The following is a 25137-nucleotide window of genomic DNA, read 5'->3' on the forward strand; positions in this document are numbered from 1 at the left end:
TACCTCTGGGAGTCAGGATTTTGCAAGATGGATGATAAGCCCCTTGCTCTGGAAATAGGTGCAGATCCTAAAAGTGGGACCTGTATCTTTTAGACATTTGTGACATGTACTATGGCTGTGCCATTATTGCTTGAGTTGGGAATAGCCCTACAGTTTGAAAATATTCAGCGTACAAGCACCATTTAGTATATTCAGGGTAAGGCAAGAGTCTGGACACAAACATTTAACAGGCGTAATAATGAGAAATTGTCTTCCAATGTGTGAAAGTATTAATTGGGAGAGAGGCTACATTTTATGGTGGAGAAGATGTTTTCGAAACTCACTGGAAGTATCAGTTTATCCATCTTTGTTTGTTTAGGAGTTAAGTGAGGACAAAGTTTCACAAAGTGCTTTACGTGACATGTTCAATGTTTCCATCCTTCTGCCTCATGCACATGGTTAAACATCTAATCCAGTCTTCGTGAACAGACTGAAGAACTGCAGGTGATATTTCTTCACATCACTGTAGGATTTGCCATTTCAGGTGAACCATAATGTGTATTTTTTTCTGCATACAGAAGAAACTTTAAATGGCCCCAGATATAAAAGTCCAAAGGTGTTAAGTCGGTGACCTTGATAACTGTTCTACCAGACCTCTATGCCCAATCCAGTGTCCAGGAAATTCAACCATCTGCATACAGCCACAGCAAAGTGCGGACATGCGCCATTCTTTTGACAGTAACCTGGGAACTCACTGTTCTCAATGAGCACAGATGGGAACATAGTATATATATATATATGTAACATCTGGAGGTACTTCTCACTGTTAAGTTGTCAATCAATCAAAAAAAGGCCCTGGATGTCAGACATAATTTACAAACTTTTTTATAGCTTAACTCCTAAACAAATAAAGATGGGGCAAAAGTGACAATTCCAGTGTGTTTCTGAGTAAATTCTAGCCAAGACTGATATATCACATGACCCCCTTTCCATTTGAAAAACCTGAGCTGAATTCAATATGGCGGAGTTCAAGATGGTTGCCAAAACATTTCCTCCACTAAAAAATGCTGCCTCTCTCCAAATTAATACTTCCACACATAGGAAGTCAATTTTCTCATTATTACTCAAGTTAAACGGGTGAGTCCAGACTTTTACCTCATCTTGTATTATCTAACATGGTAAATTATGCATTTCATTGAGATTTCCTCCAAAACCTAAAACGGACATAAAGCCTAGGCAATGTAGACATATTTTGATTTGATTAATTCATGTTTTCAGTGTTTCAATGTTTACCATGTGCATTTCAATTCAAGTTCACACTCAGAGAAGATTGAGTGTGCAACTGGCTGTACTGGCCATATTATATCTACTCAACACTTTTGTCTTGTTTATTCGTTCAGTCGCTTCCGACTTTTTGTGACCTCGTGGACAAGCCCACACCAGAGCTTCCTGTTGGCTGTCGCCACCCCCAGCTCCACCAAGTCCAGTATGTCATCCATCCATCTTGCCCTTGGTCGGGCCCTCTTCTTTTTGCCTTCCACTTTCCCCAACATCAGGATTTTCCCCAAGGTATCCGGCCTTCTCGTTATGTGGCCAAAGTACTTCAGTTTTGCCTTTAATATCATTCCCTCCAGTGAGCAGTCTGGCTTTTTTACCTGGAGTATGGACTGGTTTGATCTTCTTGGGGTCCACGGCACTCTCAGAATTTTCCCTCAACACCACAGTTCAAAAGCATCTATTGTCCTTCGCTCAGCCTTCCTTATGGTCCAGCTCTCACATCCATAGGTTACTATGGGGAATACCATTGCTTTAACTATGCGGGCCTTCGTTGTCAGTGTGATGTCTCTGCTCTTGACTATTGTATTGAGATTGGTCATTGCTCTCCTCCCAAGAAATAAACGTCTTCTGATTTCCTGGCTGCAGTCCGCGTCTGCAGTAATCTTTGCGCCTAGAAATATGAAGTCTATCGCTGCCTCCACGTTTTCTCTCTCTACTTGGCAGTTGTCAATCAATCTGGTTGCCATAATCTTGTTTTTTTTATGTTTAACTGCAACCCAGCTTTTGCACATTCTTCTTTCATCTTGGTAATAAGGCTCCTCAGCTCCTCCTCGCTTTCAGCCATCAAAGATGTATCATTTGCATATCTAAGATTGTTAAAGGGGTTGTCTCGCGGCAAGCATCAAAATTTTACCTTACCCCATTCCCCCTGTCACCCCTTGGCATAAAATAGCAATTTAAAGCGGTTTTTAAACCGCTTGCCACTCACCGATCCGACGAAATATGGAGTTATAAAATTCTTCTCCCAAGATGGCCGCCGGTCCTTTTCCCAGGGATGCACTGCGGTTTTCTCCCATGGTGCACCGCGGGTCTTCTCCCATGGTGCACCATGGGCTCTGTGCGTTCCATTGCCGATTCCAGCCTCCTGATTGGCTGGAATCGGCACACGTGACGGGGCGGAGCTACGATGGCGACACGGTGACCAGCTCTCCGGCACGAGCGGCCCCATTCACCAGGCAGAAGACCACAAAGCGCAAGTACGTCTAAAAATGCCAGAAGACAGCGAAATTAGACGGATCCATGGCGACGGGGACGCTAGCAACGGAGCAGGTAAGTGAATAACTTCTGTATGGCTCATATTTAATGCACGATGTACATTACAAAGTGCATTAATATGGCCATACAGAAGTGTATAACCCCACTTGCTGCCGCGAGACAACCCCTTTAATGATTCTTCCAGCAATTTTAACTCCAGCCTTGGATTCATCAAGCCCTGCTCATCGCATGGTGTGTTCTGCATACAAGTTGAACAGGTAGGGTGAGAGTATGTATCCTTGCCATACTCCTTTCCCAATCTGTTGATCCATGGTCTGTTCTTACCGTTGCTACTTGGTCGTTATACAGATTCCTCAGGAGGCATACAAGGTGACTTCGTATCCCCGTACCACCAAGAACTTGCCACAGTTTATTATGATCCACACAGTCAAAGGCATTAGAATATTCAATAAAAAAGAAATATATGATTTTCCGAGTTTCCCTGCCTTGCCTCCATTATCCAGCAGATATTGGCAATTTCGTCTCTAGTTCCTCTGCCTTTTCTGAGCCCAGCTTGTACATCTGGTAACTCTCGCTCCATGAATTGCTGGAGTCTGCCTTGCAGGATCTTGAGCATTACTTTACTGGCATGTAAGATAAGGGCCACTGTGCGATAGTTAGAGCATTCTTTAGGGTTTCCCTTTTTTGGTATGGGGATATAAGTTGATTTTTTCCAATCTGATGGCCATCCTTGTGTTTTCCATATTTGCTGACAAATGTCATGCATTACCTTGATAGCATCATCTTTCAAGATTTTAAACAGTTCAACTGGGATACCATCGTCTTTTACTGTTTGATAAATGAGATCCTTAGTCTTAACTGTTGAGTAAAGATAATCACTTGCTACATCTGATGGAAAAATGAAAAACATCAAAGCATATATCATATAAATATATCAAAGTTTCTGTGAGATCTCTTCGGCTTAGAGTCAACCAAAAAGACTGTTGCACCTGAAGAGTAAGTTGCCTGATAAATGATGGATACAAGTATCCATGAGAGAATAGCATCAGCTTTTCTCTCAGTTGGACTAATGTACTGTTCGTTAGCAGGATTTCCATTTGTGCTGATTATTACGCACACAGTTTGCTTTATATGTATTCTACAAGCACATGGGTTAGAGGAGAAGGGTTGAGTGGATATGGCTGTCAGGACATGTGAACATAATATGGCCTAGAGCAGCTCATGTTTTCAGGATTTCCTCAGTGTTGCACAGGTGATGCAATTATTGTCGGTGCCTCAGACATTGGCACAGGTGTTCTTACCATAGGATATCCTAAAAACATACCTGTTGGGGGTCCTGAGGCCTGGAGTTGGGAAACACTGGTGTAGAGTGACCTTATTAGGGCATGTAGCGATATATTGTGAATGGAAATTTATTTTATATTTCCTGTTCCATATACAATGTAGCATTTGTAACCATTTGTTTTTGGTTTTAATGACTAGAGAAAAAAATTGCAAGGACCATACTATATGTCTTTCTTGTTTTTCGAAAGTAGAACTGTTATCTGTTCATTTGTAGGCACTTTAGGTGGAAAATGGGCTTAAAGGGGTTCTGTTATTAGAAAAAGCAAATTAATACTTGCCTATTTCTCCCCAAGCAGTCTTCCTACCGCATCTTCTACTCACATATCTTCTCCTGGCTCCTCTACTCCCCCAGGACACATCACCTCCAGCCTGCCGGATCCTCTTCTTCCTGTTTTGGACCGTCCATTAGCTGCAGTTCACTTCCTGCAGGGCAGTAAGCGCTATGAGTGACATAGCCTTCACTGCCTAGCATGCAATGCCAAAACATCAGCAGCCTGCTTTAGCGCGCATGCGTAATATCTCGCCGCTAGTGTTTCATATAGTATATGAATCACTAGCATAGAGACTTGCACACTAAAGCAGACTGCTGAGGATTCGGCATTCCCTGCTAGGCTGTGCACGCTACATGACTAGTGACTGGGTACATTGCGCTGCAGAAAGCAGAAATGCCGGCAATGTACGCTTCGTCACTGGAAGAAGAGGATCCGGCCGGCTGGAGGTGACATGACCCAGGGGACTGGAGGAGCCAGGAGAAGATCGGTGAGGTGAAGATCTGGAAAAAAAGGCTGACTGGGGAGGAATAGGTAAGTATAGAATTATTATTTTTTTAATAAAAAGAACCCCTTTAAGATTAGAGTCTATTAGGTCTGAGTATCAGTGCTATCATCGCTTAACAATCAATCAGGGAAAGAAATAGGAGCTGCCAGGGTAGATGCTGAAGGGAATTAACAAAACCAAGTCCAACCTATTTTTATCTGTTCATACTTACCAAGAAATGGAGTTCATACTTACATTTAAAGGTTTTTTTCAGAATAGGGAAAACATGGCTGTTTTCTTTCAGAAACAACACCATATCTGTCCATGGGTTTAGTGCGGTATCGCACTTCAGGGGCTCTGTATATTGTCTCATATCCTCAATTGTGCACATTATGAAAAGGTAAACCTATCTTACCTAGCATAGTTTTATTGTATGACTAATGTCACCATAGCCTTTCAATAATTCTGAATTCCAGGGAATTGTCGATATAACAATGCAGGTAAAGATGATATCATAGTTGTTGTGTTTAATTTATACAGGCTTCATCTGATTTATAATGTAAAGTTATTCATATTGTTACTTTTCTTGTAATCTGCTACAATTGAAGATTACTGTTATGAAGAACAATGAGATTATCTCTCACCCACTCAATAGTAGCTAATACTTTACTGCACGCACCTCGTAATAACTTCCTTATGAATCTCCATTATAGTCTTTGATAAAAGATTCCTATGATGGTTCTTCGTGGGAATTAGCGGACACAGTCATTGCTGTTGATTGCGCCTCGCCTCAGTCATAAACAGGAAAAATATTTGGTTAAAGGGCCACTCCATTGATTTAATGTAAGTGAGCTAGTGTCACCTTGGTTAGTTACTTCTTTCTGTAAACTCCTGCCTTCCTCTTCAAATGCTCATGTGATCTCAATTCTGACCAGCTCAGATCTACTTGGGGGTTATGGATTCATTGTCTAGTCAATTTCCCAGTGTATGTGATGCTGTTACATGGATCTACCATTAAAACTGTGTTGAGGGGCACACAGATACTCCTATCACAGTTGTAATAGAGGAGATCACAACTCATCCTTCTGACTGTATACTTATGAGCTGTAGCTTAGGTGAATATAGAAGGTAGCAAAAACTAAACTGTCTCTCCAGCAGAAAAAAATGGTATAGCCTGCTGTGCTAATGCATCACGCGATTGATTAAAAGTGAAAGCAAAAAATCCCACTCTCAAAATGATTCCTGACAAACATCAGAAAAGCATGGAAGTGGCTAGACTACACAGAAGAGACCTCAAGAGTGTGACAGGCAATCATGGGAGGTGTGCAGGCATGAAAAAATGTGTTTTTGCCGGAGTGTCCCTTTAAGAAATCAAAACCAAGTATTTAGGACACAAAATGCACTTTATTTTTTGAGACATCCTTCTATAAAGCAGAGGATTTACATTTGAGAATATTCCAGAGAATCACGAAAATAGACCTAGAAAAAAATGTGAATCCTTTTAGTAGCATCACAGCATGCTTCACACGTTTAGATATTATACATACAGATTTCCTCTACTCTATTGCCATCTGCCCTTTAAATTCCCTCATCCCAGCCCTTCTAGTTTCTGCCAAGACCTATTTATTGGCAGCGTTTATGATGTGGGGATATGGAACAGCTAGGCCATAATCTCATGAGACCAATCACATTATAGCACTTAGTTGCTAAAGCATACAAAAACCTCATTCCCAGATCAGCTAATTATCTAGAACAGTTGTGTTTTTAGTGCATAATCTTAATTCATCTTGCTTCCATTAGCAGATGGAAATATACTGTATATGGATGATTTTCCTGTTAATAGAAAGGAGATCAAATGAACCCAATCATCCTCCATAATACCAACTGCAGCCTTACTGTTTACAATAATGTAGAAATAAACAAATGATTATTTGAATACGTCACTTCATACTAATTTTAAATGCTGGCACTAATGAATTTTATCCATTTTACAATAAATTTAATTATGCTTTTTCTTTAGGAATGGAATGCCGGCATTTCTTGGAACAAATGCTAACATCGTATTAGTTATGCATTTGCAGACTTCAATGATTGTGCATCTTTTATCCACTTCTTATTTTTTTATTGGTTATTACCCTCAAATGACTGAAAGTAAATTAACAAAATGAACAATTATTATGAAAGATGGGTGTTTTAAATAAGGCAAGGCACTGTCGGGAGGCAAATATGGAAAGTCACATTAGATTTGGGCTTTCTGTAGAAAACAGTAGGACAAATTTGTTAAGTCTGTTAAGGCCGGTCTCACACAAACGGATTTGAATTGCGGAATCTGCGATTGTCCACGGTATTTCGCATCCATTACAAGAGTAGAACATTCGCATGTCCGCTCACATGATCGGACAGCGATTGCGATTTCCGCTTGCGAAATAAAATCGCCGTATGTTCTATTCTTGTGCGGATTCCAAATGGTTGGCTTCCATTGAAGTCAATGGAAGCCGTCCAGAATGGGCCCATTGACATAGTGGATAGGTCTAGCGACGGCGTAGCAACAGGGCGGGAAAAAGAGATTTAAAGAAAAATTCTGAACTGCGGTTGTCTGATGGCGGCTTACTGCGACCATCCGCAAAACAGAAATTGACGTGTTGACGTCGACCGGGTTTTTGAATTTGTCACTATTATGAGATAAATTAAATAGAAGTATTAAAACGTACGTCTCATCCCGCTAAAGGCGTAACTTGAAGCTCCAGGGCCACAATACAAAACCTGTAATGCTTTATTCATAGTACTGGGCTCCTTATATGAAGAAGAGAGGCCTTATGGGCCCCCTAAGGCTCCTGGGCCCGGGTGCGACCGCATCCCCTATAGTTACGCCAGTGCATCCCGCGTAACAGCAAGCTTTATACAGGCGTGTTAACAGAAAAATAAGAGTTATATCTCCTAATAAATGGGGATGAAAAAAGGAAAATGTGAGAAGTTTCTGTTTTTTAACAGGTTAAGAACCTGTGAATGCTCCTGAAATAGTTTTACACATTTGTTGTAATTCCGGTAGTGAAGAAACTTAGATAATCAGGTTGAAGTGTTCTTTTATGTTCTATAAACAGCTGTTTTCAAGCACTTCTATTCCTATGCAATGTTTTACATTGACAAGCTATCAAAACGCTCTACCCATTTATAAGCATGACATTTCATTTGCATACAAAATCATACATATGTTGGATACTTTTCTAAGTACTTCATTAGTACTTAAAAAAGGACTTGATCAGATGTAAACAAGAAAAGTGGAGTCATAGAGGAGCTATGCCCTGTAAAATGAGACAGCCAGGGAAAAGGATTATTGCCGAGGGTGGTTTACAAAGTTTTGGTAACTTACTTTTTGCTTGTGCTAGAAATCCTAGATGTATGCATAATATTACCTAGCAGCATGCATATTACATTATCATACACAATGTCTTAGCTAAGATAATGCCGTTATATGAAATATTTCTTCAATGCAAATGAGAACAGATTACAATACCTTAAGATGATGTGTTCAAAAAGCAGATGAGAAGAAGATTGCAAGTAATCATCAGACTGAACAGTATGAAGCCATCAATGTGTCACGGAATGCCATTACTCACTCGCTAGATCCTGGCCACCTAAACGTATTCTGTTCCAGTACCCAGAAATCAGGTTCTTAGTAAAGAGAAAGGATTGATAAACCAAATGACTGGGCTTACTAGTGTTAAAATGGAGATAGCACGTTCTGTGGATACAGCCGATTTATACCATAGTTTACCAGCTGTTCAATATGCATAGTGCGCTATAAGTCACTATTTAGGAGTAATATTTCTTTGTAATATTTAGATTGTTGACAGTAGTTTTTACATAAACCTCCAAAGACTTCATTATATTTTATAACTGAAGCATTCATCAGATTTCCCTATACTCACGGTAATGTATCATTATTTTTAACATAATGTATTCATCCTGCAATACCAAACTGTAAAACTAGAGAAGGTCAAAACTTCACGGTAATGTGTTCCATTCTAACGGAATTAACCCTTTCCAATCCACTGTCTGATGTCTAAAGACATTATGATTTAAGACTGTACAGCTCCGATGTTGGAAGACGTCCGTCGGGGTTCTCTTACTGTATATTGCCAGCCTCTCTGCCATCTGAGCCTATCCAACGTGTCACCTCATGCAGTACTGGCTTTAGCCAGCAGATAGCGCCGTTGTATAATGACAGAAAAAGAGTAAGCCTCCTAGGAAAAGCAGGCTACAAATTGTATTGGAAAGGGTTAATGCTATAAAAAGTACATGCAGGTTATCTACTGTTGTGGCCAATGTTTTGAGATTGACACAAATTTTGGTTTTCACAAAGTTTCCTGCTTCACTGTTTCTAGATTTTAGCCACATGTTTATGTGGTATACGGCAGTACAATAATAAGCATTGCATTAGTTCTTCACATTTTATTGACAAATACATACGGTTTAGACAGAGGCCAATATTTACAGTGTTGGTCCTTATTTTTAAAGACTTCTTCAATGTGCCCTGGCATGCTGGATATCAGCTTCTGGTCCAAATTTTGGCTGATGGCAACTCATTTTTGCCTAATTAGTGCTTGGAGTTTATCACAATTTCAGTATTTGTTTGTCCATCTACTTTTTAAAGATTGACTACAGGTTTGAGATCTGGGGCGTTTACGGGCCATGGATACAACATTTCAATGTTTTGTTGACTAAGCCACTTATTGCTTTTGCCTTGTGACATGGTGCTCCATCATGCTGGAAAAAGCATTGTTCATTACCAAATTGCTCCTGGATGGTTGGGAGAAGCCGCTGTTGGAAGATGTTTAGATGCCATTCTTTATTCATGGCAGTGTTCTTAGGAAAAATTGTGAGTGAGCCCACTCCCTTGGATGTAAAGCAACCTTATACATGAATGATCTCGGGATACTTTGCTGTTGGCATGACACAAGACTCATAGTAGCGCTCATCTTTTCATCTCCGGACATTCATTCTTCAAGATGTCCCAAACAGTCTGAAGGGGGCTTCATCAGAGAAAATATCTTTACCCCAGTTCTCTGACCCCAGTTCTCTGCAGTCCCATCCCTGTGTAGATGGAAGGGAATATGACTGACGGGTAGACAGCAGAATAATTGTTTATTTATAGTCTGCTGCCCGTAAAGATACAATTGTAACAACATTAACGCATGCCGCATAGCGTGCTGCTCTGTAAATAAGACATGCTGAGCTGTGGCTTAGTGTGGATGAGGCTTATTGCTATGCAATTAAAGTGGCATGGCCGCAGGGTGGTCTGCGGTACAGATCTAGTGCCAAACCTCCATGTTGGCACCTACATCACTACAGTATATACAGTAGGGCTATGTAGGAGCTGTGGATGTAAAAGGTAGGATTTTTTATATTTTTTTTTGTTAATGTAATAGTTTAACGACTTTTATTGCTTCTACATGTTTTCTTCCTTATCTGCATTTTTCCTTACATGTACTGCAATTTGTTGCAACCTGAACTCACATACCCTATAGAATACATTATGGGTGATGGGGAGAAGAATAAATATATGTATTTTGCAAATGTTACATTAAGCTATTGTGTTGAACTGTAATAATGTTTTAAATATTCAGTTTTATGAAATGATACGTGTTCCTGTTAATCTATATGAGTTGGCTACTGCTAGTGGAGTATTTCAAAATGTTATTTCAGTCTGCATTGACTTTGGCAATGTATACTTTTTATTGGACTTATAATATTGGGCTCCATTTGGCCTCCATAGTTTAGCTAGTGCTATAACTTGATTGGATTATTTACTTTTTTCATATTACATGCACATGTTTGAGTGTGTGTGTATATGTGTATGTGTGTGTGTATGTATATATATATATATATATATATATATATATATTAGTGTGGGTGGGCATTTGTTATTATTTTAACATGATCCTTTGTCTAATAAATAGCTACCTTTTTCAATGTTTCTCCATTTTTCATTAAATATTTGTAGTCTTATCATATGATTTTTGATATTCTACTTCTTTGGTTGATTGCTTTGTGGAGGTGTCCGACTACTTTATAGTGGAATACTTTGTTAGTTATATATTTTCAGTTTTATGTAGTTAATAGGCAAATTAGACTCTGAGCAGCATTTGAAATGGGAATCTATGTGCATGAATACATTGTGATTTACAGTACACTGGAACATATGAGTGTTATAAAACTAATGCATAATAAGATGTCGGGTCTTGTTCTACCGCATCCTTTTCTCAATGGATTACAGTCCTCTCTGTTGGCTTTAGTGAGTAGGACGGCTGCAGCATTGTGAATTTAGTTGGATGAATGAAGGAAGCAATCAGTAAATGTACTAACTGTGGTCCTTACAGAGGCTGAATAATCTATTAATAACATCCATGTATGAACATAGCCGCCTAATGGGTAACTGGTTTAGAAAGTCTTTCATAGCAGCACAGTGGCCTTTCTTACTTACTATGTTTCATTAAGAAATGTATTAGTGTTGCCTTGACAATTAAGTTGTTGTTGGCTGTCAAGGTCTTTAAATGCCACATTTAGTGAAGAATCCACATTTATTAAGTTGTACGCTACTGGTTTTTCGTTTGTTTATATATGTCATTGTTCTCTACTGCAATATAAAGTAAAATATGGTTAAAACTACAAACAAATTATGAGCAGGTTATTGACCTGTAGTCTGTTTCTTGAAGAGCTTTTCCCATAATTGACATTTATCATCTGTTCACAGGATAGAATATTGGGGACCCACTACTGCGCCCTCACTGATCACTGGAGCGGGTGTCGCATGCCCCCCCCCCCCATTCTACCCCACCGCACAGACCCAGTGAGGAGAAGTTTGAATGGAGTGGAATCAAGTATGCGCCCTGCTGCTCCATGCAAAGTCTATGGATTTGGCAGAGACAGATGAGCACTGTACTCATTTATCTCCTTGATTCCCATATACTTTATGTGAATTGGCAGGGTGCTCGTTCGACTACCACTAAAACTTTTTCTCACTATGATCTTGTTGTGAGGAGAAACTTAAGACCCCAATATAGAGATCAATCAGGGTCCCAATGATGAGATTCCTAACAATCAGCCATTTATCATCTATCTTTTGGATAGATGTAAAATGTCAATTGTTAGAAAATCCCTTTAATGGAAAATCACCGTAGGGACAGCAGTATTTTTTTATTAATTTATTTAGTTTTTTTAAATGATTAGTTATTAGAATTCTGCACATCGTATTCTCTGCAGTGGAAAATAACCATGAGTGCATAGTAGGCTGGCCCATAGAGATATGGCAAAAGATAAAGTGGCAGCTGTACAGCAAGACACCTTCCCAATGTGTTACATCTGCTAATAGTGATCCTAGGGTAAAGTTTTAGCTTTAGGGCTCAGTCACACGGGCGCATCGGCACCCGTACACAGGCGCCAATGCGCCCGTGTGACAGAGCCGTTACTGCAGTTAGAAGACAACGGTACCTCAAGACGTAGTTGAAAGTTTAGTTTTTTGGCCCACCCTAATGCATTGCCATCTAACTGAAAGCTAGGAGATGGACTCTCTTGTTTTCTTCTTTTTAACTCTACGAGGCCTTTCACTTGGGACAGGATATTACACGACTGCATTGCAGAATATGTCCTGCTGTGCAATATTCAGCACTAAAATCTGCATTGGTAACATGTGGATTTTGATACAGAATTGAAAATTGCAGAATTCTGCTGGCAATTCCGCATCAGAATTTGCAGTCATGTAGATTTTAATGAGGAATTCTGGGACGGCAATGCTATTGTATAATATTCCATCCCAAGCACCCTTAGCGGCCTTTTACACGTGCAGAATATTACAGTAAGGGGCACTAAGGCCTCCTTCACACGACCTTGTGTGGTTTTATGTTCACCCATACACAACGTATATACACGTTAATGAATTTTGACCCGAATGAGTCCTAATCGTTATTAGTGTATTTAAAGCCATTCACACGGGGCGTGAATGTTAAAAAAATATGCAGAAATGATGGCAAGCAACGATTGGCATTTAGGGCTGTCTTCTTTTCCTAGCATTGCACGCCTCCCCCTCCCTTTGTTACAGCTTCCAAAAAAGCCTATGGGAGCTTTCAGCGCATCACGTCTAAAACCTACATTTTTACGCTCCGTTTAAAATATACAGCCGAAAATGGTCGCGTATGTCCTATATTCTCATGCACTTATACTTTACATGGAGAAAAAAAAAGTTTGTCTTAATGAAGCCAGTGAAATCCAACGCTTTGCATGGTCGCATTCTAGATGTGTTTTTTAAGGCGCGAAAATACCTCCATAAATACGGTCATCTGAATGAGCCCTGAAGATGCAGCTTAATCTGCTCTATACACTCAGATTTAAGTGCAGAATTTTCTGCGTCTCCAGATTTGTCTTGCAGAAATATACCACATGTCTGAAAGTTCCCTTACTGGAAAACACAAGGGCTATTTTAGATCTCTCTAACATCAGCCCACATGATTCTACTGGCCTAACATAGATACTATAGAACCCTGTGGGGATCTAAATTGGGTTCAGTAGATCCATACAGGGTTTAGGTGTTGTGGCAATAATGCTTACCCTGAAATGCAGTTATTTTATGGCTCACTGACATATTTTTGGCAAACTTGCTGTCATTGGCATTTTTGCCACAGGCGTTTTTGGGCTTTCTCTTGCGGCAGAAAATGCTGCATCCAGATGTTTACTGCAGTCAGTATTAACATATCAAACCTCTTATGAACAATGCATTTTTCTCACTTTTGCTACAATTTTGGGTCCATGTTTTTTTTCTTAAAACGGCATGCTCTTAGTCTAACGTTTTGTTCTACCGTTTTCCCGTAGACTTTGCTGTAGGAAAAGATGTTGAATACCTCCTTATATGTGACCACAATATGGTAGCATCAATAAAATTGTATACAATCTTGGTGTTGTAAAAAAGACTGCCTGAAAGAAACCTGAGTGGTTCCCTCTGATTTCTAAGTAGCAACAATTATTTTGCTTTCCACGCTGGATTTTACAACAGATGGTGTTAAATGAATGCATTGGAAAAAGATGTATATTTTCGATGTCTTCTATTAAACGTAAGGTAGAGACCTTGTGTGAGTCACCACAGAGCAAAGAATTTGTTCTTCCTTACCTAATTATGCTAGTATTAAGGAAATGCTACTTGTCTGCATTATAAACATCTGTGTACTGCAGTTGCAAATCTATTTTACAAATGCATTTATGGTTAAATTACTATATTTTTCATTGATGTCATATGAAATGGTTTTAGCACTTTTATTTCTATACTGAGTGATCTAGAAATGAAAGTGTTTGCACAAAGCAAATAATGCAGGGATGTTCTGAATGCTCCGCTTTTCCTATGTTCAGGACAGAAAACATTGGAATAAGGAGAACATTCACAATATTTCCATTGAAAAACTTCTATAAATCTTTCAGAATTAAATTATTCAAAAACTTTTTGGTTTTGCATGTAGAATGGGGCTTGCAGAATTTGATGTGCTGTCACCAAAACAGCCCCATTCTGATGAATACAACTGATACAGTCACAGAGGTTTCTGCAACAAAACTACCCGATGTGAAGTCATCCTAAGGACATGGGCGTGATTTTGTCCCTTTATGTGGCCGTGATAATCACTAGTGCATAATGGGACAAAATGAAACCATTGATTTCAATGGTTTCATTTTCACTATTGGGATTCTCAACCATTGATAGTATGGGCAAAAAAAAGTTAGGACTTGCCCTATCTTTCCCGCATGGAGTTAAAACTACGTGTGCAGAAAAGATAGGGCAGGACCTATCTTCCTGCTGTTTTATTCAAACTCCGTGCTATAGCCGTAATATAGTCCGCAATACAGACTAAGGGTAAAAACAGATGGCCATATGCGCAACTACGCTCGCTGCTACGAAGCATAGTTGTGCATGTATGGGTTATTTGTTTTTTTTCTTGGAGTAGTCAAACTTTGCAATATAGTACGTGAGTTTGAGAAAAACAGTGAGAAGATAGGTCCTGCCTAGAGATGAGCGAGCGTACTCGCTAAGGCAAACTACTTGAGTGAGTATTGCCTTATGCGAGTACCTGCCCGCTCGTCTCTAAAGATTCGGGTGCTGGCGGGGAAGAGCGATGAGTTGCGGGAGTGAGCAGGGGGAAGCGGGGGAGAGAGAGAGTGAGAGAGAGATCTCTTCCCCCCCCCCACCCGTTCCTCCCCGCTCTCCCCCGCCACTCCCCGCCGGCACCCGAATCTTTTGAGACGAGTGGGCAGGTACTCGCATAAGGCACTACTCGCTCGAGTAGTTTGCCTTAACGAGTACGCTCGCTCATCTCTAGTCCTGCCCTATCTTTCCCGCACATAGTTAATACTATTTTTTCCTGTACGTCTAATTAACGGGTGAGAATACCACTAATGAAAACCAAAGCATTGAAATCGATGGTTTCATTTCATCCCGTTATGTGGCCATGATTACGGAGACAAAATCACGCCCTTGTGAAGAAGCCCTTATTTAGTAAATTTCACATTAATTGCATGAAAAGAGTTCTACATTGCTTATAATACTTAAATGATTGCAATGGCCTTGTTATCATGCTGTCTGTAGAGTACATCCATTGCCAGAATGAGTAATGTCACACTAAAGGCATCACTAAATATAAATGGATTTCAGAATGCATATTATATAAGTGAAAATGCTATGACTGAATGACGCAACCTAGCATTAGTACTGTATGTCCTTCCATGTATACAATCTGAGCTTGTATACAGAAATGTCCTTGTCTGCAGTTAAGACAGCCCTATGTGTATCCATATACTGTACTAGGTCTTTCTCTTTCAGTTCTGTGATTACTGTGGCTAATTAAATACTAAGGACTGTTTTTCTTTCTCAATCCCATTCAGAAACCATATTGGATAAGCCCAGGGCTTATCAGTAGTGTGTAGCAGAGTCTACTTACCGAAATGTTTCACACAACATATTGATTTGGTTGCATAGTAAAGGCCCTTTTACGTGCAAAAATAATCTTTCAAATGACTGAAAGGTTGAAAGACTTAATTTTGCATAAAGTGTTAATAGCCATTAACACTTCTTCATTTGCATGTAAAAGGACCTCCAGGAGTTGTTTGCAGAGCCCAGTGTGTGTTCAAACACACACCCAGCTGTGTAAACAGCTGCCAACACATTCCATTGTTATCATCGCAGCTAGTATAAACATCCCGCGGGGAAAACATCCTGCAGTCTATTGAAAGATGAACAAAATACATTCAAATGGAATGTATTCGCTCAATCTTTCAGAGATATGAATAATGGATTTTTTAGTGAACTGAAATCCATCGTTCAAATGAAAAGTGCACAATGCCTGCACTTACATGTAATGATTATCGCTCATTTTTGACTGTTAGGACGACTTTTGAGTGATAATCGTTGCGTGTAAAAGGGCCTTTAGACTATAACAGTTTGCAAAGAATACTGTATTTTAATGTTAACTGAGGAATGTAAAGTAAATTATGGACCACATTTAATATACTTACACTATAAAAAAACATTGTTGCATATGAATATTCGTTATTAAAATAGGCGAGCTTTAGAAACAGAACAGAGACTAAACCATAGATCTAGTTTTAAGGTTCTGTGCAGTGATCCGTGCCTCTTGGGAATCCTGATTGTCTATCTCTATGTCTTTCACAGAATCTTTCATGAAATGATGGTCATATGAAATGCTCAGTATGGCAAATAGAAAACGTCAGAGTACCCGGGCTAGCATGCTGGATCAAAGACCAAGATCCTGCCCATCTTCTCCTCAAGTCTTAAGCCGTGAAAAGGAGGACTCTGTATATGAAGAAACTGTAGTTCATGAGTACACAAATACACAATTACATAATAGGCACTCTACGAGCAATCAAGAGGAGCAAGACTGTAATGACAATAGTGGTGATGGCGACTCAAGCTCTGATTATGTCAATAATACTTCTGATGAGGAATATGACGAAGGTCTTCCAGATGAAGAGGAAGGCATCACTTATTATATACGTTATTGTCCTGAAGATGACAGCTACCTTGAAGGTATGGACTGCAATGGAGAGGAATATATCCATACTGAAGAACACCACATAGATACCGATGAATGTGTTGAAGCAGTGGAAGATGAATGGACAGAATCCAAACTACAGCAACAAGAATGTATTGAAGGAGATGTAGGGCAGGAGAATCAGATGCAGATTATTGAGGAGGACAATTCATCCTCTTTAGAAGTTCAGGACCAGGAGGAAACAGCCCAGTATAGTGAAAATGAAGAAGTATATCAGGATTACTATCCTGTAGAGGCTAATGGTAATTCTCTTCCACAATCCCCATTTCATAAGAGGAAAGCTGATGGAAATTTAGAGGATCAAGAGGAAGATATTGACCAGATAGTAGCTGAGATCAAAATGAGTATGAGCATGAGCAGTATCAATAGTACAACAGACATGAGCCCTGAGCACGGTGAGACAGAAAATGTGCCAAAAGACAGTACGGAAATATGCCAGAAAACAGATGCAGGCCATCCTGCAAACAGACATGAAAGCCGACCAAAGTCTTTGAATATTCCTTCAGCTTCAAAGCTTGGTGATATACAAAGAGGTTATAAAACAAAAGTTCGGACTCCAGAAGAAAGACAGAAGTGGTCTCAAGAACAGGTTGGTGTTACTTTAGAAATATTTTCTGGATCTGGTCACATGTTCACATTTTTTTTAAACATCTTTTTTAGTAGTTACTTTTACCAGTCACAACTAGATTACACTTGCATGAAAGGCCTTGATAAAAAAAACATTTTTTTTTTAGATATTCTATGTAATTTATTACTTTAGCTTCTTATTAAAAACTGTAACTACCATATTGAACCAGTAGTTAAATCCATTATTAAATCAGTCTATCAATAGATGTATATGAAGGGGCATACCACTAAGCATCCGTGCCCCTTCTCTCTAGCGTTCATTGGGGGATCAAGATCTGAGCACCCACTGATCGTATCTTCTTAAATGTCTCTATGCCATTTCAGAAGTTTGCTAAAATGATAGGTACTTTACGAATTTTATAAAATCCTTTCATTCTGGAAGTCAGCAGTGATACAACATCACAGACTTTACCAATGTGATATTCCCACATGTATCTACATATTTGTACATCATTTTTACTGAATTTCCCCTTTAAAGTTAAAGAATTACCATATATACTCAAGTATTAGCCAACCTGAGTATAAGCCGAGGCACCTAATTTTACCACAGAAAAATTGGAAAATTAGGAGCCTTGAGTATAAGCCTAGCTAGACTAGGTAAAAAAAAACACAAAGCGCAATACTCACCCGACAGTCAGCGTCTGTGTCCCCCACGTGATGGTCTCCCCAGCAGTGCGGCAAGCTGCTATGTAATTCTCCCTGCTGTCAGCTCTATCTGCTAAATGGGGCTTTGAATTTCCCTGCCATCAGCAAGTAAGCGCTGTGATTGGATCGAGCGCGAGCCAATCACAGCCGGCGCTTGATGAACCAATCACAGCCATTCAGTGATGTCATTCCCTGAATGGCTGTGAATGATCGAGCGCCAGCTGTAATTAGCTGGCGCTCAATCCAATCACAGTGCTTACTTGCTGACGGCGGGAAAATTCAAAGCCCCGTTTAGCAGAGAGAGAGCTGACAGCGGGGAGAATTACAGAGCAGCTTGCCGCACCGCCGGGAAGACCATTGCGGCTGTCGGCTGCGAGGTGAGTATTGCGTTTTGTTTTTTTTACCTAGCTCACTCAAGTATAAGCCGAGGGGGGCTTTTTCAGCATAAAAAATGTGCTGAAAAAGTCGGCCTATACTCGAGTATACACGGTAATCTTCCTAGTTCTTTGATTTTACCATTTAACCTGCTCCTCCAGGAATTTAGGGTCCTTTCTTATGACCAGTTCTAGAAGAAATTCTATTGTCACATAAGTTTTACACAGTAATAGAGATGTTTGACAGTTTAGTGCTTCTCTGATTATTTTGGTAATCTAATAATCTTATGCGGAAATGTCAGTATGTGTTATGGAAATGATCAACTCCAGTTCTAAGTGTAAATGTGTAGTTGTAAGGAGAGTGGCTCTAGGTCTTGTCGGTCTATTATGATACTTCCTAAATGCATTTGAATAAGGACATGTGAAAACATGAACCTGGTAAGAGAAATGGAGGTCTGCACAAGGTCAGGTGTGCACTGTGTGCTAAGCAATATGAAGGACTGTTTGCTAGAAATCCAATTTATTCTTTATAGTCACATCAATTACCTTTCATTCTCACACGGACATGGCTTTAATAACTCAGGGTGTTCATGGAGCTGTTTTCTTAAATATGAACAGTCAGGCGGAAATAGAAGGACCCAGTTATTCAATGTCACTGTTCAAATGCTGTAATTCTATGCAGCAATTGATATTTGTGTAGCGATTCAAGCAAGTGGAATTGTGATCATTGAGAACAGTCTTAGTAGAAGTCTAGTACCCTTAATTTAAATTGTATTAGGTGATAGGCATCTATGCCCATGTACTGCTCAGTGGTACCAACGGTGCACTCTAATATCAGTACTCACAATATATTAAAGATGTTATCCCACGGAAATCAATTGCTGGGGGTCCAACCGCTGGGACATTTCACAGTCTTGAGCACAGCACACCCCAAGTTCATGGGGTGAATGGAACAGTGTTGTGCATGTATGACCACCACTCCATTAACCTGGCGGACTCGGGTTGTGCTGTGCTACTGATCACAGGGCGTCACTGGGTTGCAATCAGTCAATCATTTATCAACTATCCTGTGAATAGGTGATAAATTATTCCGCTGGGATAACCGTCTTTAAAAGCCTTGACCCATCTGGATGATCCCTTTCCATATACCCTTAATGATGCTAATCAATAAAGTACGTCAAATTTAATTCTTACTGTTATCTGAGAAACACATCTAAGATCTAATGGGGGAGATTTATTGTTACTTACATACCTGTTCCAGGGTATAGACTATTGGGTAATGATGGCAGTTGCATATTTTTTCATACGATACACTTAGAGAACTCGAATGTGGTGTGGACAAGCCCCCCAAAAAACTTTCATTAACAGGTTTCTGTTTGTCTCACTGAAAATGGCATCCAGAGAGAAACCTTGAAGGAACCATAGGCTTCCATTACTCGAATGATGGCCAACAAAGTTTTCATTCGAGCAGAATTATGTTTGTTTTTGGCATTTGTACTTAGGATAACACTGTAGCCAATTATGCTATTCTCTCCAGTATCAATGCTGGAAACTAATAGAATCTTGCTCAAATGGAGATCTTCTTGGTCTCCTTTGGATAATAGAAGACTATGGTTCTGTCTAGTTTTCTGTCTGGATGCCATCTTTGATGAACCAGACAGAAAACTGTGATGGAACCTGTGAACGGAGGCCTGAACGTGGTGTGAACATGGCTTCATAAAGAGATGAAAAGTTCTAACTCAGTGAAAGAAAAGTACCTGCTATTTCTCTAAGGTCAATCTCACATGGGCGAGCCCTATATCAGGCTGTGAAACTCTACCTGATGTTGCACTTGGGAACGTGCGATGTCCCCGCAGATGCAAGGCGGCTTTGTGTCAGAAATGCCTCACATCACTTAATGAAAGTAACAATCTTCCAGCAAGTTTTTACCATTGCTTTCAATGGGAAACCTCGCATCGCACTTGCTTACACCTCGCATGCCATGTGATGTTTTTTCCATCTCCATTGAAAACAATAGTATAGGCATTCCAAGAGAACGACTGAACACAGGACATGCTGCAAATTTTTCCCGAATGACATAGCGATGCGGTCAAAACTTGCTCAAGTATATGACCCCATTCAAAACAAATGGAGCCATACTCGTGTCAGATTTGAGTGTCTCGCAACACACAAATCTTGTGCGGTTTTCTCAGTGAATGCTGCCTTAGGCCTCATGTCCACGGGGAAAATCAGGCCCGCTACGGATTCTCCATGGAGAATCCGCAGCGGGTCCCTCCTGCCCCGCGGACATGAGGCATAAAAATAAGAATAAACTCACCTGCTGAGGGCCGTGTGTGTCTTCCCTTCTTCGCGGCCGGATCTTCTTTCATCGGCCGGGCGGATGTGCTTGGCACGCCGGCTGTGTGCCGCGCGCATGCGCCGGGCACATCCGCCGGGCCGAAGAAAGAATATCCGGCTGCGAAGGAAGGAAGATCTGCATCGCCTGGAGCAGGTGAGTTTAATTCAGGCGCGGGTCTCCTGTGGATCCGGACGGCTTCCATAGGCTTCAATAGAACCCAGCGGGAGCCGTCCCTGCGGGAGACCCGCACCTAAATGGAGCATGTCCATTTTTTTTCATGCTCCAGTTTTTTTTTTATTCACTCTTATTGACCATCCGCGGGTATTTATCTACCCGCGGGTGGTAAATACATCCCTATGGGGCGCGGATCCGCATGCGGGAGATCCGCTGCGAATTTTAATTGTTCTTTTGCCCGTCGACATGAGGCCTTAGGCTTCCAGATGTCATCTGGACCTCTACCCACCTTGTATAAACAAGGCACACACCAGAGCGAAGCCCTGACCACCCACTTTCATATGACAGCGAGTAGCCATTACAGAATTAGGTCAGGCCGGGGTACTAGGCTTGTCACAAGGATGTATCGTATGTGTTTGTCATTTTAGTCTTTTGGCAAATACTTGTGCTGTTTGTTTTCTAAGTTCAGATTGTCCTAGGGTGATAGATTCTGTTTGGCAGGCGGCCATTACTAGAGCCCATTGAGTCATATTGATCATTTTTTATTACAAAGGCTCTGTCACTCCTAGGAGATGTGCGCTAAATGCACAATGCATCATAGCCTTCTGCCTGCTTTATCAATGAAAGGATTAATTTCTGTCTTTGCCAATTTCAGAAATCCAGAAAGCATTCCATTTAAAGCAAATGATTATTCTTGTGCTTGTGTCTGGCATTTGAATTGGTTCTGCCATCAAGTGAATATAGTGGACCTCACGTATCAAATCATAAGGCCTAGTGGCCTCTATCAGCCATTCAGAGGTCAGAATTAGAGGTCATTTTTCAAGTACAGTTTAGAAAATAAAAACTAAATTGTTCTTGCTATGCGCCCTACACTTTCCTGCTTGAGATAGGTTTGATATATTTACTGGCCTTAGAATTTATAATTTTGGCATAAAAATGTAGTTTGTGTACCTGTGCTGTTCTACAAGACCTGTAGTTGTATTTTTAATACTGCAGATAAAATTCAACCACATACAACTTTTTTTCATGCTTATTAGAGATGAGCGAGTATACTCGCTAAGGCACATTACTTGAGCGAGTAGTGCCCTAGCTGAGTATCTCCCCGCTCGTCACTAAGGATTCGGGGGCCGACGGCGGGCGGCGGGGGAGAGCAGGGAGGAACGGAGGGGAGATCTCTCTCTCCCCCCCTGCTCCCCCCCGCTTCCCGTCGCAACTCACCTGTCTCCCGCGCCGGCCCCCCGAATCTTTAGAGACAAGCGGGGAGATACTCGGCTAAGGCACTACTCGCTCGAGTAATGTGCCTTAGCGAGTATACTCGCTCATCTCTAATGCTTATACTTTAGAGATGAGCTCCAGATTTTAAAGCAGAACTCCAGTTTACTTGCTTATTGTGGCAATTCCAAGCATAATGATTTCCTAAACTCTCCTCCTTTTGCCTGATAGATAGCGATGGTAACATCCTAGTATATGTGATGTGAGATTTATGTCTACTTCCATAGGCAATCTAAAGAAATGGTATTCTAGGACATCTTTGGATGCCGTGGATATCGTTCCCTGCAGATGTTGCTGTGAATTTGCAGTCAGATCTTTCATACGCATTGCAAAAGATGAACTCTGGTGAAAATCTACTGCAAATCTGCAACAGATTGGACATGATGCTGGATAAGCAAGAATTTCCTTATGGGATCAAACAAACGAATGGATGTGCAAATACACTCGCCGCAGCGGAGCGTGTTTGTACATGAACTAATTTAAAGTCTTTGCATTTTTTACTTTTGAAAACCAGCGCTATTTCGCATGCAAAAAGAAAAGCTGAAATTTTAGAGCACAAGAAACACACTCATGAGTCTGAAACCATTGAAATCAATGGTTTCGCTTCGTCACGTTTTACGGATGTGATTTTCATGTGCAAAATCCTCTGCAAACACATTTGTCTGTTTAAGCCCTAAAGGCAGCTTCACATGGGTGTATGCGCTAACATACACATGATAGAGCGACTTTTTGCGCAGTGAAGGTCCCGCTATTGCGCTTTTTTAGCTCTCTTTATTGTACTTTTCTGCATTGCCTGGGACTGTTTACAGGCGCAGGTGTGGCCGTGATTTAAAAGGCTGTGTAGCCTAATTAGTTCCCGATGTTTTCAATTTCTTCATGAAATTGCGCAGTTCATTGCACAAATGTGTGCGGATCAGGTGCGCATTTGTGCATCCCATAGACTCTTATGGTGCCTTTGGTGCATAAATGCACGCCAAAATAAAGCATGTCAATTTTTTTGTGCGTGTCAGAAAATTTGGGCTCAAAAGCAAAATTGAAGATGAACCCATTGAAGACAATGCGTACTATTCTCTGTGCATTGCGTGTGTAAAAACATACGTAAACAAGCTTGTGTGAAGCCGCTGTAGCATAAAAATTTGCCATGTGTGAATGAGCTTCTTCTACACATGTAGCGATTCTTAGCATTACTGGCGCATCCTGCTAACATGATTTACAACATTGCAGTATTGTGTAGTTATCATAACATGTCAGGCCCAAGGTTACACGGGGACTTTGGCCATGACAGGGGTTTTTGCAAACCAAATCTAACTGCATTGGTTGCATTGTGACTCAAAAGTAGCTGCAATCAAGACCCACAAATTGCGAAAAAAATCCAACTGTTTTGTTTTTTTGATCTGTGGATCACTATCACAACTACTTGCGATTCGCAACGTGATCAGCATTTACTTCTATTGCATTTAGAGATCACAGAGCTACATTGCTTTCTTTAGTTGCATGACCCCCATTGCGGTCAAAGTCACTCTGAAGCCCTAGCTTATGTGTCAAATTAATGTTTGGCTGTATTTACACGTCTTTTGTAAATTTGTTGCACAATTAGAGCAACAAATCTGCAATTTCTGAACACGGCCTAAGAGTTAGTGCCGATAGCTGCCATGTCAACATGTGTCATTGTCCCCTATTCCCAAAATATGTATCAGGTTTGACCATTTTGGAACAAAGCATTGCAATAAAAAACACACTTTAAATGTCATCGACTAACCATGTGACTACATTCATTTTCTGAGGCTTCCTACGTCCCTCGGTGACATTACATTTTGTGACACTACCACAATTAATCAGTTGCAAATGACTTCTTCAATTAGGAAAACTTCTGCTGCTGCTGCAGCCCCAGCGAGATGAACCAGAAGAGGGCACCACTGGGTCTGTCTGATCTGGAAGGCTTCTGAAGCAACAGACATTCCCCGATAAGGACTGAGAATATTAAGCAGCGGAGTTGAATAGCTGAGGCTTCCCATAGGAGTTCAGATTCAGACATTTAAAAACTCTGTTCATGTAAGTCTTGACTGTAAGAGGACAGCATAGCCTGAGGCAGTAATTATGGAAATTATGCAGATCATGCTGTATTAATCATCTTTTTGTTCACTGTAACTTGAATAATAATTTGATAGAGAGGAAAATTCCCTTTAGCAATTTCACCTCCCAAAAATTGTTGTCTAATTATTATCGACATACACAACGCAGTGATATACAGTGGATGGCTTGTGTGCCTTTTAATGACTTGTTTACAGATGTCTTCATTGCTTTATCACATTTACATACTAGATTAAATATATATATGTTACCATGTTCAGAGGGAAGTACAGAAAATCCAGTTGATTTGCAATTATAAGTAGGCAGGATTTTTTTTTTAATGTTCTCAAAGTGCTTTCCGTTCATTACCTTTGTTCTGTCCCTTTGTTGATTGATCCATTTTCTATAAGACATGCATTTTAATTGCTTGCCTTTTTTTGAAGAGATCCCGCAGATGCATATGTAAAGCAGCCTCCACAATATCCTGCAGATTGCGTTTGGCTCAATTCCCATGTCGCTTAAAGTCCGACTGAAATAGAACATCTGCAAATGGTTCTCAAGTCTTCAGAAGCGTCTTTTGTCTTACCCCCCAAATATTAGCTTTATGCTATTGTATAAACTATATGGCACCCGTCTATACAGCAGTGTTCACTATCACCGTAGAGGGCCAGCTTTATGTTATAGGTGGAATTACTTCGTAATAATGCGTGCCAGGCATTCTTTTCCCGTGTCACTGCGTTTGGTTTCAGCATAAAAGGGGATGATCGGGGCAATCTCATTAGTCTTTACTACCTGCTTCCTTTATTCGTGTGGACAATCTAATGATTGGGGTTAATTGGGGGCCTTTGTGAGATATTACAGATTCATTTTCTTAAGGTGGTAAGATGGCTCTTACTAATTT

General features: G+C 40.4%; 1 protein-coding gene across 2 annotated transcripts in view; it reads left to right on the forward strand.

The window, feature by feature from the left end:
* APBA2 (amyloid beta precursor protein binding family A member 2) overlaps positions 1–25137 on the forward strand; it is a 313956-nt gene that overhangs the window by 99137 nt on the left and 189682 nt on the right. For both annotated transcript variants that reach the window (XM_066592503.1, XM_066592504.1), the window contains exon 2: positions 16337–17325. In XM_066592503.1, the coding sequence (XP_066448600.1) occupies positions 16366–17325 (960 nt within the window). In that variant the 5' untranslated portion in view covers positions 16337–16365. The remainder of the gene's footprint in view (positions 1–16336; positions 17326–25137) is intronic.

This window comes from Eleutherodactylus coqui, chromosome 2, assembly GCF_035609145.1.
Source record: "Eleutherodactylus coqui strain aEleCoq1 chromosome 2, aEleCoq1.hap1, whole genome shotgun sequence".
Taxonomy (NCBI): domain Eukaryota; kingdom Metazoa; phylum Chordata; class Amphibia; order Anura; family Eleutherodactylidae; genus Eleutherodactylus; species Eleutherodactylus coqui.